We start from the raw sequence: 12,193 nt of genomic DNA on the forward strand, positions 1-12,193 counted from the left end.
ATTTTTTGTGTATGTATTCCATTGTTAAACCTAAAGGCTATTACTGAGGGGTACAATCAATGGTATATAGTCTGTGGGGTCTCGTCATTCTTAATATCTGTGTACTGAGACTAAGGAAAAATCAATTGTGTTTGGCGTCACATTAATAGGTTTCCCTTCGCAATTATAAATCAACAACCCCTAAAACAATTGTAGTCTCGTGATTTCAATTTATGAAAAAGAATTTTCACCAGAAATCCTCCATTATAACATTTTTATTGTATATATAGATAATTATAATAGATGGTTGCCTATCTATCAGTTTCCCTATAAAATAAAACTATACTAATACCTTGAGTGTTTAAACAGTAAACCTACTTTGATCATCCTTACAATCAATACATATAACATTATATATTAATATAGTCCTCTCTCTCTGGACTGCTTACAATGACAGGAGTGACTAATGGCCGAACGATCCAGAGAGTTTAACAAATGTGCACCATTACGGAATGAAAACAGCATTGACACTGATGATGACAACATAACATCAGATGACTGCATTCAATGTAAACATCAATGACTTTGATGATGACTGCGTACCAGATTCCAGTCGACCTCACTGTAATGAGCTGAGACTAAGCCTTCGCGGGAACAAGACCTGGTGCATCTTTAGGAGTGGTGTCTTGTAACTGTCGGCCAAGGTATTCCCTATAAAATATGGGACAAAACATTGTAATTAGTATACCACAACATGAAATGTTAATATAAAATAACTTAACAAGTAATCATTATAATTTGCGGGGGACAACATATAAAGTTTGGCTTGAAGTAGGGGGGTGGGGTCATTAAGCTTATTGTATGACAAGGGGTTTATACTGGATTAATACTTTAAGTGACCCCTGTATTATACTAGTATGTTTCTGCATTGTTCTATTACATTTTCAGAAAGTCCTTCATTAAAACAAAATGTTAGGAACAGTGAATTGGTCAACACTATTTGTCAGTTAAAAGATTATATATTACTAACATCTTCAACTTGTCAAAAACCATATAGACCCTCTCCAAACATACCAGTTAATATGCACTTTCTATATCATATACTTACCAGTTAATATGTACTTTCTATATCATATACTTACCAGTTAATGTGTACTTTCTATATCATATACTTACCAGTTAATGTGTACTTTCTATATCATATACTTACCAGTTAAATAATGTGTACTTTCTATATCATATACTTATCAGTTAATATGTACTTTCTATATCATATACTTACCAGTTAATATGTACTTTCTATATCATATACTTACCAGTTAATATGTACTTTTTATATCAGATACTTACCAGTTATGTACCATGAGCTTCTGCACTGCAATCAGAGCTTCAAACCTCACATTAGGGTCATCATGGGAGAGGTACTGCATAACCAGCTGCTTACCACCAAGTTGTTCTATAACACTACAAATCAAACCACAATGTATTCATGGTTATATAAACACCACAATAAAACAACAATGTATTCATGGTTATATAAACACCACAAATCAAACCACAATGTATTCATGGTTATATAAACACCACAATAAAACAACAATGTATTCATGGTTATATAAACACCACAAATCAAACCACAATGTATTCATGGTTATATAAACACCACAAATTAAACCACAATGTATTCATGGTTATACGAACACCACAAATCAAACCACAATGTATTCATGGTTATATAAACACCACAAATTAAACAACAATGTATTCATGGTTATATAAACACCACAAATCAAACCACAATATATTCATGGTTATATAAACACCACAAATAAAACAACAATGTATTTGTAACCCTTGTAAATACTAGCTGCAATATACCGCTTGGCTAGAGAGATCTTCTCTTTAGCTCGATTGGTTGAGCGTAAGACTAGTAAGCCAGAGGTCATGGGTTCAATACCAGGCGGAGGCAGTGATTTAAATTTAATTAATCTTGCGCTCTGTTACATTGATGCCCATGTAGGGACCCGGGAAAAATACTCAGCCTTGCTCCACAAACATCGCTGTTACCCCTGGAAACTCGAGGACGAGTTCTTTCCTGGAGGGGGAAATGTGATCCTGGTAAATACTAGCCTCAATATACTGATCGGCTAGAGAGATCTTCTCTTTAGCTCGATTAGTTGAGCGTAAGACTAGTAAGCCAGAGGTCCTGGGTTCGATCCCTAGCGGAGGCAGTGATTTAAATTTAATTAATCATGCGCTCTGTTACATATTCATGGTTATATAAACACTACAAATCAAACCACAATGTATTCATGGTTATATAAACACCACAAATCAAACAACAATATATTCATGGTTATATAAACACCAAAAATCAAACAATAATGTATTCATGGTTATATAAACACCAAAAATCAAACAATAATGTATTCATGGTTATATAAACACCACAAATCAAACCACAATGTATTCATGGTTATATAAATACCACTAATCAAACAACCATATATTCATGGTTATATAAACACTGAAGATATTCATGGCTGTATAAACACTGAAGGTATTCATGGCTGTATAAACGCCAAGCTATTTTTTTTTATAAATACTGTAAAATAAATAATTATGACAAGGTAGTACTTACTTCTTTCCCCTGGGGTAGTATCGCACATACTCCCCTAAATCATGGGCAGACACAGACAAGATAAGTGGGTCTTTGCTGTCACTCAATAGCCTAACTAATATTCTGAAAGTAAAGTAAGTTCATAAATGTTGTAGTAAAATAAAGAAAAAATTGAACTCCTGACCTGAATATTCTAACATCAGTCACCTTAGACACCTAGTATGCCAACATCCTGTCTAATTTGACCTCAGAGTATGCCAACATACTGCCTAATTTGACCTCAGAGTATGCCAACATCAAGTCTAATTTGACCTCAGAGTATGCCAACATCAAGTCTAATTTGACCTCAGAGTATGCTTACATCCAGTCTAATTTGACCTCAGAGTATGCCAACATCCTGTCTAATTTGACCTCAGAGTATGCCAACATCCAGTCTAATTTGACCCCAGAGTATGCCAACATCCAGTCTAATTTGACCTCAGAGTATACCAATATCCAGTCTAATTTGACCTCAGAGTATACCAACATCCTGTCTAATTTGACCTCAGAGTATGCTAACATCCAGTCTAATTTGACCTTAGAATATACCAACATCCTGTCAAATTTGACCTCAGGGTATGCCAACATCCTGTCTAATTTGACCTCAGAGTATGCCAACATCCTGTCTAATTTGACCTCAGAGTATGCCAACATCCAGTCTAATTTGACCTCAGAGTATGCCAACATCCAGTCTAATTTGACCTCAGAGTATGCCAACATCCAGTCTAATTTGACCTTAGAGTATACCAACATCCAGTCTAATTTGACCTCAGAGTATGCCAACATCCTGTCTAATTTGACCTCAGAGTATGCCAACATCCTGTCTAATTTGACCTCAGAGTATGCCAACATCCTGTCTAATTTGACCTCAGAGTATGCCAATATCCTGACTAATTTGACCTCAAGAGTATGCCAATATCCTGACTAATTTGACCTCAGACTTAATACCAACATAATTTGACCTCAGAGTATGCCAACATCCTGTCTAATTTGACCTCAGAGTATGCCAACATCCTGTCTAATTTGACCTCAGAGTATGCCAACATCCAGTCTAATTTGACCCCAGAGTATGCCAACATCCTGTCTAATTTGACCTCAGAGTATGCCAACATCCTGTCTAATTTGACCTCAGAGTATGCCAACATCCAGTCTAATTTTACTTCAGAGTATGCCAACATCCTGTCTAATTTGACCTCAGAGTATGCCAACATCCTGTCTAATTTGACCTCAGAGTATGCCAACATCCAGTCTAATTTTACTTCAGAGTATGCCAACATCCTGTCTAATTTGACCTCAGAGTATGCCAACATCCTGTCTAATTTGACCCCAGAGTATGCCAACATCCAGTCTAATTTGACCTCAGAGTATGCCAACATCCTGTCTAATTTGACCTCAGAGTATGCCAACATCCAGTCTAATTTGACCCCAGAGTATGCCAACATCAAGTCTTATTTGACCTCAGAGTATGCCAACATCCTATCTAATTTGACCCCAGAGTATGCCAACATCCTGTCTAATTTGACCTCAGAGTATGCCAACATCCTGTCTAATTTAACCTCAGAGTATGCCAACATCAAGTCTAATTTGACCCCAGAGTATGCCAACATTCAGTCTAATTTGACCTCAGAGTATGCCAACATCCAGTCTAATTTTACTTCAGAGTATGCCAACATCCAGTCTAATTTGACCTCAGAGTATGCCTACATCCTGTCTAATTTGACCTCAGAGTATGCCAACATCCTGTCTAATTTGACCTCAGAGTATGCCAACATCCAGTCTAATTTGACCTCAGAGTATGCCAACATCAAGTCTAATTTGACCTCAGAGTATACTAACATCCTGTCTAATTTGACCTCAGAGTATGCCAACATCCTGTCTAATTTGACCTCAGAGTATGCCAACATCCAGTCTAATTTGACCTCAGAGTATGCCAACATCCTGTCTAATTTGACCTCAGAGTATGCCAACATCCTGTCTAATTTGACCTCAGAGTATGCCAACATCAAGTCTTATTTTACTTCAGAGTATGCCAACATCCAGTCTAATTTGACCTCAGAGTATACTAACATCCTGTCTAGTTTGACCCTCAAGCTATTTACTAGTAAACCAGAGGTCAAAGGTTCGTTTCTGATGTAGGCATTATTGTAACTATTAATAATTCATCCTCATATCTGTTACATTAATATTCATTACACCATTTGTTAAGATATACTTGGACAACTGGACAGACACTACAGATGTCAATAAATGCTTTTAAAACAAGATATTCTTCTTCAGAGGGTAGTGATCAGGATATGGGCATTCCATATCCAGCAGAAATACTTACTTAAGCAGTTCATAGTTTTTCTCGTTAAGCCGAGGGGCGTTTTCTCTCCAGAAGCGTTCAGATTTGTGTACTGGACTCCACTCCAGTCGTCCTGACTTCACCTCTGAGCAGTACTCATCAAACGAGCTGCAGAAGAAAATACAATCATATTACTCGTCAAACACTTCAGTGTGCTAAAAGATGGTACATTGTACTATAAGAACACTGTTGGACTCGCTCCACCTTAAATTTTACATTATGCAGGTATTAATATAAATTCACGGAAAACCATTGAAATGAAAAAATGAGAAAACAAAGAGTTTTTGATCATAAGCATCTTTTTTTAACATTTGGGTAATACTGTTACAATAGCTTTTTACTTCATTCTGAGAAAATTTGGAACTGCATATCAAATACTGTAAAAATTCCACCCATGTACACAGGCTGTCAAATACTGTTAATTAAGGTTTTGAAACACTGGCTCACCAATACTGTTAATTAAGGTTTCGTAAACACTGGCTCTCCAATACTGTTAATTAAGGTTTCGTAAACACTGGCTCTCCAATACTGTTAATTAAGGTTTCGTAAACACTGGCTCTCCAATACTGTTAATTAAGGTTTCGTAAACACTGGCTCTCCAATACTCTTAATTAAGGTTTCGTAAACACTGGCTCTCCAATACTGTTAATTAAGGTTTCGTAAACACTGGCTCTCCAATACTGTTAATTAAGGTTTCGTAAACACTGGCTCTCCAATACTGTTAATTAAGGTTTCGTAAACACTGGCTCTCCAATACTGTTAATTAAGGTTTCGTAAACACTGGCTCTCCAATACTGTTAAATTAAGATTCAGTAGTAGTGGCTGTCAATTTTTTTTTATTAAGATTCTGAGTGCATAAATTATCAAAACCTACCTCAGATCTTGGACTGATTTCTGGAGGTTTTCATTCAGGAACAAGATGTCATCCACGATATCCGGATCATCAAACTTGCGAGAATCCAGAAGCTCGAGCTGTTTGAGGACCTTACACTGAACCATAGCTAGAGCATGGTCCTGAATTGTCTCAGTTTCTGCTGGCTTCTCCAACAGGTTCTGTTATATAAACACCAAACTCGGATTACCATCAAATGTTGAATAAAGGAAACTCAATGATAAGCTAGAGGCAAGTCACAGGTTAGATAAGAGTGGGTCAAAGTCCAGCTAAATGCAGTTCAAAGGTTAGCTAAAGGTGAGTCAAAGGCTAGCTAGCGACAAGTCAAAGGTCATCTAAAGGTGGGTTAAAGGTTAGCTAAGAGCAGTTCAAAGATAAGCAACATGCATATGTAGGTCAAAGGTAACCGCAGTGTGGGTAAAAGGTCAGCTATCAAAACTAACGGAGGTCAAAGTTTAGCTAAATGCGAATCGAAGGTAAGCTGAATGTGGGTTGAAGATTAGCTAAAGGCAAGTCAAAGGTTGGCTAAAGACACATGAAATGTTAACAGACAACAAGTCACATGATCTATCACTAAGAATTGAAGGTCAATAGGTCAAATTCTTGATACATTATGTATGTCATATAAGACAAAATATCCCATAACCTATCCATCACAAATTATGAAAAGGTAATCAAGTCACAAACTTGCTTCAGTTAACCGAGACATTCCAAGTTACATAATCTCTGTATCTCTTACCCTGAAAACTGCTAAGATGATTCTGGAGACTTTTTCCTTCACATTTTCACTAAGAATGTCAGCTAAGGTTGGAATGATGTTGTACCTGTCAAATACATGCAGGAAATGATGAAAAAAAATTTGCAACATTTTCCAATACAAAATCATATTAGTTTTGTGTAAATAATCCAAATGATTTGGAATACAGATATCAAATGGATGATTCCTTGAAACATAACACCTAGATTTCACCATCAATCATGTCCCACTGTTTGTGTACCACTACAGACAGTATCAAGTTTACCTGGACACATAACAGCAGAGAAGTGCATGAAAGCCTATGATGAAGGTAAAGAAATCACAATGATCAAGTAAGGGTAAGAAGTTTGAGGTTCAGCCAAGACTTACATATAACTTCTCATGTTAAAGTATTGAAATATATCTCTGTCAACATCAACAGGAGTTTCGTGTTTCACTAATGATGCAGACAAAGACATTTTGATAAAGGTAATAGTCCAAAAAATGCTAAAATTTCCGTAGCATTTTCATAATAAAACAGTCAATACGTTTACTCGATGATTTGCTCCAGGAGATAAAAAGTGGTGCATGTCTAGCTTTTCTTTTGACATGCATTGAGTGTTTGGTATGTAAAAATAGGTTAAGGCGTTATGAGGCATTCAAAAGTAACAGTTCCAAATGACTAACAGTTACTTCCACAAAACTAGAATTCCACAGAAGTAGATGTGTCACCTGTGAACACTTTTAATTAAATTGACAGGAAGTTGTTTTGAATTTAATAACGAAAACTGTAATTTGATCATGAGAATTCCTACGACAAAAGGCCATAACTTCAACAAGAAATGGAATATTAATAGTGATACAGGGCTCAAACTTAATTTGTAATCCGTTATGATAATTGAAAGTCATATACAATGTTTCAAATTGATGCAACAAGCAGTAAAATGAACTGAAAAGTGAAGAATAAAACTTGATTATAATAATTTTCCATGTACAAAGGTTACTATCTCTAGTAAAAAGTAGAATACTGTAATCTATAAAGACAAAGCCACATTCCAGGTTACAAATTGATGTAGGAAGCAAAAAATAATTACGAAATTTCCGTAATGCAATGAGCCAATAAATAAAATAAAATAAAAGTAAAATCTGGAATACTGACACAGGGTTTTGACTCATAACTGCAATCCATTATGATAAATCCATAACCCAGGATACAAAATGATGTGGCAAGTGGTAGAAAAGAGGCCAAGAGGGCCTGCAATGCTCATCTGGATATTTCAGTAATCTTGGCAAAAATTATTTTTCTGCCTTTTTTGCTGCATCTGGACCAAATCCTGTCATTCTTCAAGAAGGAGTTTTTTTATTTTATTTTCCCCCTATTAGGCCCCCTCTCTCCTGCCAAAAGAGACCACACCCTCCATTTATACAACATAAGATATATTTTGCCCAATAATACTCCTGACTAAATTTCATTAAAATCCATTAAATTATTCAGGACTAGTAGCGATTTATAAGATTTACCTTAATTTCCCCTATTGGGCTCCATCCCTCTGGCCCCAGGGGGGTCAGACTCACCATTTATACAAAATCTGTTTCCCTTCCCCCAAGAATGTTTTTGTCCAAATTTTGCTCAAATCTATTTAGCACTTTGCGACAAGTAGCGATTAAAAGGACTTACCTCTATTTCCCCTATTGGTTCTCACCTCTCTGGCCCCAGGGGGGTCAAGAGTCACCATTTACGCCAAATCTGTTCTCTTTCCAACAACGATCTTTCTGACCAAATTTGGGTCAAATCCATGCAGTACTTTATGACTATTAGTGATTTCAAGGAACTACCTGTATTTCCCCTATTGAGCCCTGGCCTTCCAGTCCCAAGGGGGGGGGGGGGGGGGGGTTAGGGTCAGAGCCATCATTTATGAAAAATCTGTTTTCAATCAAATTTGGTTCCATTCAGGACTTTTTGACAAGTAGCGATTTAAAGCAAATGTTGACGGACGACAGATGGACACATACGACGGATGCTCCACCATGGCATAAGCACACCAGCCGTTTTGGCAAGGTGAGCTAAATTAAAGAACGGACAACAGTTAATTCAGAAAATTTCCTTTGTGTAAAGGGCCAAAAACCACAATATGTTGACAAAGGATTCAAACCCAATATGTAATCAAATCTGATAAAGTTACATGTAGCAAGCATCTAGAAAGCAGTTAATTTTGAGAATTTTCTATGTGCAAAGGGCCATAACTCCAGCAAAAAAAGGAATATTGGCACAGGGTTCAAACTTGATCCATAATCCAATGGGTGACAGACGATGACTGCAATGCCCACTACACATGACAAAGTGATCCGTAAGTATTCCCTTTGCCTTGCAGTCGACATAAAAACAGGTGGTCAGTATTCCAATGAATTGAAAAACATTAATGACAATTTTACCTGTTCATTTTTTCAGCTAAATCAGGGTTGAAGGTCAAACACCAAAGGCAGAAGGTCAACTGGTATTGGATTTGGAACCCCACCTTTCCAGCAAGGACCATAACAATTCTGAAATGTTAAAGGTTGAAGGTTAAAGGTTGAAGGTTCAAAGGTTGCAAATATCAGTTCAAGGTTACCTACCCTATACATTATATAATGTTAGCTTTGATGAACAAATCTGAAGGTGCATAGATTTGAACATAACATATCACTTGGCATTGTAGGAAGAATATTGACAATGTTTACTGTCTGTAAGATGTTATTAAATAACCAGCTTGATATAACCAGTTCTATTGTTCAAACTTTGTTTAAAATTCATTTCAAAAAGAAACTTTAAGATTGAACACTTTAAGAAAACATTATTCCTTATCTGTAGATTGGTTTCATAGCTTAACTTTCATCAAGCCTGTTATATATAGTTTATAACTGAAAACAAATACATACGAACAAGTTATTAGATATTTCTTATCACTAAAGAGGAAGAATAAAAGGGAGACAACTCACGTTGATATACCATCTACCTCCACAAACACTTGTCTGTACATGTCAATGCGTAACATCATCTGTAGACACCTGGCTGCTGTCTGCATATACTCGTTACCTGGCTGTCGGAGTTGATCCTTTAGCCAGTTCAGGTAAAACTTGAGATCCTCTGCTCCCATTGACTCCTTACTCCAACAGGCTATCTTAGCAATGATCCGACTTGTCTGTTCAATAATAATGAAATATTTATTTATCCAGCATTAAGCCAGTGTCTAATGCAGTCCACTAAAAAAGACTTAACATTGTCGCTCTAACAGACTAAGCTATTGTAGCCCCCTTACCTGAGCTAGGTTACGTGGCCAACAGTCTAACCGACTGAGCTATTTCCGCCCCCTCATTTGAGGTTATGTGGCAGGTGCTCTAACAGTCTGAGCTATTTCCGCCCCCTCACTTGAGGTTACATGGCTAGCAGTCTAACCGACTGAGTTTTCGTGGCCCCCTCACCTGAGGTTATGAGGCTGGCAGTCTAACCGACTGAGTTTTCGTGGCCCCCTCACCTGAGCTTATGAGGCTGGCAGTCTAACCGACTGAGTTTTCGTGGCCCCCTCACCTGAGGTTACCTGGCCAGCAGTCTAACCGACTGAGTTTTCGTGGCCCCCTCACCTGAGGTTATGAGGCTGGCAGTCTAACCGACTGAGTTTTCGTGGCCCCCTCACCTGAGATTATAAGGCTGGCGGTCAAACTGATTGAGCTATCACGGCTCCCTCACCCTAAGGCTACGTGGCCGGCACTCTAACTGACCAAGATATTGCTAAATGACATACAGCATTACAAGTAAACATATAACAAAATGCACCAGAGCACTTAGAGCTTGGTCACTTATAAGGACTATAAATATCACAACAAGGCTTACATGTACATCTAACTAAATATGTGTTTGTAAAACATGCATGTTCCTGTTTCTGCTTTGATGGAGTGAAACACTAGAATTACATTGTACACAAAATCAAAAAAAAATGTGAAAAATTTCGGGAAATCCCAATTTGATTGCACAACACTGATGTTTGACTCCAGAGGAATTTTTTGTATCAATATTTCTGAACATCCTATCACTATTTATGAATTCATGATAAAATACAAAACTTCATAACCAAATTTGAGGCAAGTGACACTTTATATTCCTCCGTCCACTTCCTGGTGGGGGCAAAAAATCCAGAATTATAGGTAATTACTTACTTGATACACAATGAAGCGGTCATCCCTGTTTAGTAGGTGGAGGAAGGGAGACCACACCGATTCCTTACTACGTTTAGCATACCCTTTAAATATGTCCACACGGGACTTGTCTTCCTGTTAACACAATACAAAGTGAAAATTAAAGTAAGAAGAACAACGCTAAGGAAAGACTTTCAACAAAGAATAAAATATTTCTGGCCTGAATTAAACAGGATTCATACTAGTAATGTGGATCACCTAAATCTGTCAGGTAACGTGGATCACCTAAATCTGTCAGGTAACGTGGATCACCTAAATCTGTCAGGTAAACGTGGATCACCTAAATCTGTCAGGTAACGTGGATCACCTAAATCTGTCGGGTAACGTGGATCACCTAAATCTGTCAGGTAAACGTGGATCACCTAAATCTGTCAGGTAACGTGGATCACCTAAATCTGTCAGGTAAACGTGGATCACATAAATCTGTCAGGTAACGTGGATCACCTAAATCTGTCGGGTAACGTGGATCACCTAAATCTGTCAGGTAACGTGGATCACCTAAATCTGTCAGGTAACGTGGATCACCTAAATCTGTCAGGTAACGTGGATCACCTAAATCTGTCGGGTAACGTGGATCACCTAAATCTGTTGGGTAACGTGGATCACCTAAATCTGTCAGGTAACGTGGATCACCTAAATCTGTCAGGTAACGTGGATCACCTAAATCTGTCAGGTACCGTGGATCACCTAAATCTGTCAGGTAACGTGGATCACCTAAATCTGTCAGGTAACGTGGATCACATAAATCTGTCGGGTAACATGGATCACCTAAATCTGTCAGGTAACGTGGATCACCTAAATCTGTCAGGTAACGTGGATCACCTAAATCTGTCAGGTAACGTGGATCAACTAAATCTGTCAGGTAACGTGGATCACCTAAATCTGTCAGGTAACGTGGATCACCTAAATCTGTCAGGTAACGTGGATCACATAAATCTGTCGGGTAACATGGATCACCTAAATCTGTCAGGTAACGCGGATCAACTAAATCTGTCAGGTAAATGTGGATCACCTAAATCTGTCGGGTAACGTGGATCACCTAAATCTGTCAGGTAACGTGGATCACCTAAATCTGTCAGGTAAACATGGATCACCTAAATCTGTCAGGTAACATGGATCACCTAAATCTGTCAGGTAACGTGGATCACCTAAATCTGTCAGGTAATGCCGATCACATAAATCTGTCAGGTAACGTGGATCACCTAAATCTGTCAGGTAACGTGGATCACCTAAATCTGTCAGGTAACGTGGATCACCTAAATCTGTCAGGTAACGTGGATCACCTAAATCTGTCAGGTAACGCGGATCACCTAAATCTGTCGGGTAACGTGGATCATCTGTCTTGTTGTGACT

General features: G+C 37.8%; 1 protein-coding gene across 2 annotated transcripts in view; it reads right to left on the bottom strand.

Moving 5' to 3' along the window:
* The window catches only part of LOC117316713 (V-type proton ATPase subunit H-like), a 22,226-nt gene continuing 10,033 nt past the window's right edge, over positions 1-12,193 (bottom strand). For both annotated transcript variants that reach the window (XM_033871466.1, XM_033871465.1), the window contains exons 5-13: positions 10,802-10,915; positions 9,587-9,789; positions 9,044-9,151; positions 6,614-6,698; positions 5,857-6,035; positions 4,965-5,090; positions 2,621-2,722; positions 1,330-1,443; positions 1-690 (exon numbers count right to left, since the gene is read on the bottom strand). In XM_033871466.1, coding sequence (XP_033727357.1) covers positions 618-690; positions 1,330-1,443; positions 2,621-2,722; positions 4,965-5,090; positions 5,857-6,035; positions 6,614-6,698; positions 9,044-9,151; positions 9,587-9,789; positions 10,802-10,915 — 1,104 coding nt within the window. In that variant the 3' untranslated portion in view covers positions 1-617. The remainder of the gene's footprint in view (positions 691-1,329; positions 1,444-2,620; positions 2,723-4,964; positions 5,091-5,856; positions 6,036-6,613; positions 6,699-9,043; positions 9,152-9,586; positions 9,790-10,801; positions 10,916-12,193) is intronic.

This window comes from Pecten maximus, chromosome 18 (genome assembly GCF_902652985.1).
Source record: "Pecten maximus chromosome 18, xPecMax1.1, whole genome shotgun sequence".
Taxonomy (NCBI): domain Eukaryota; kingdom Metazoa; phylum Mollusca; class Bivalvia; order Pectinida; family Pectinidae; genus Pecten; species Pecten maximus.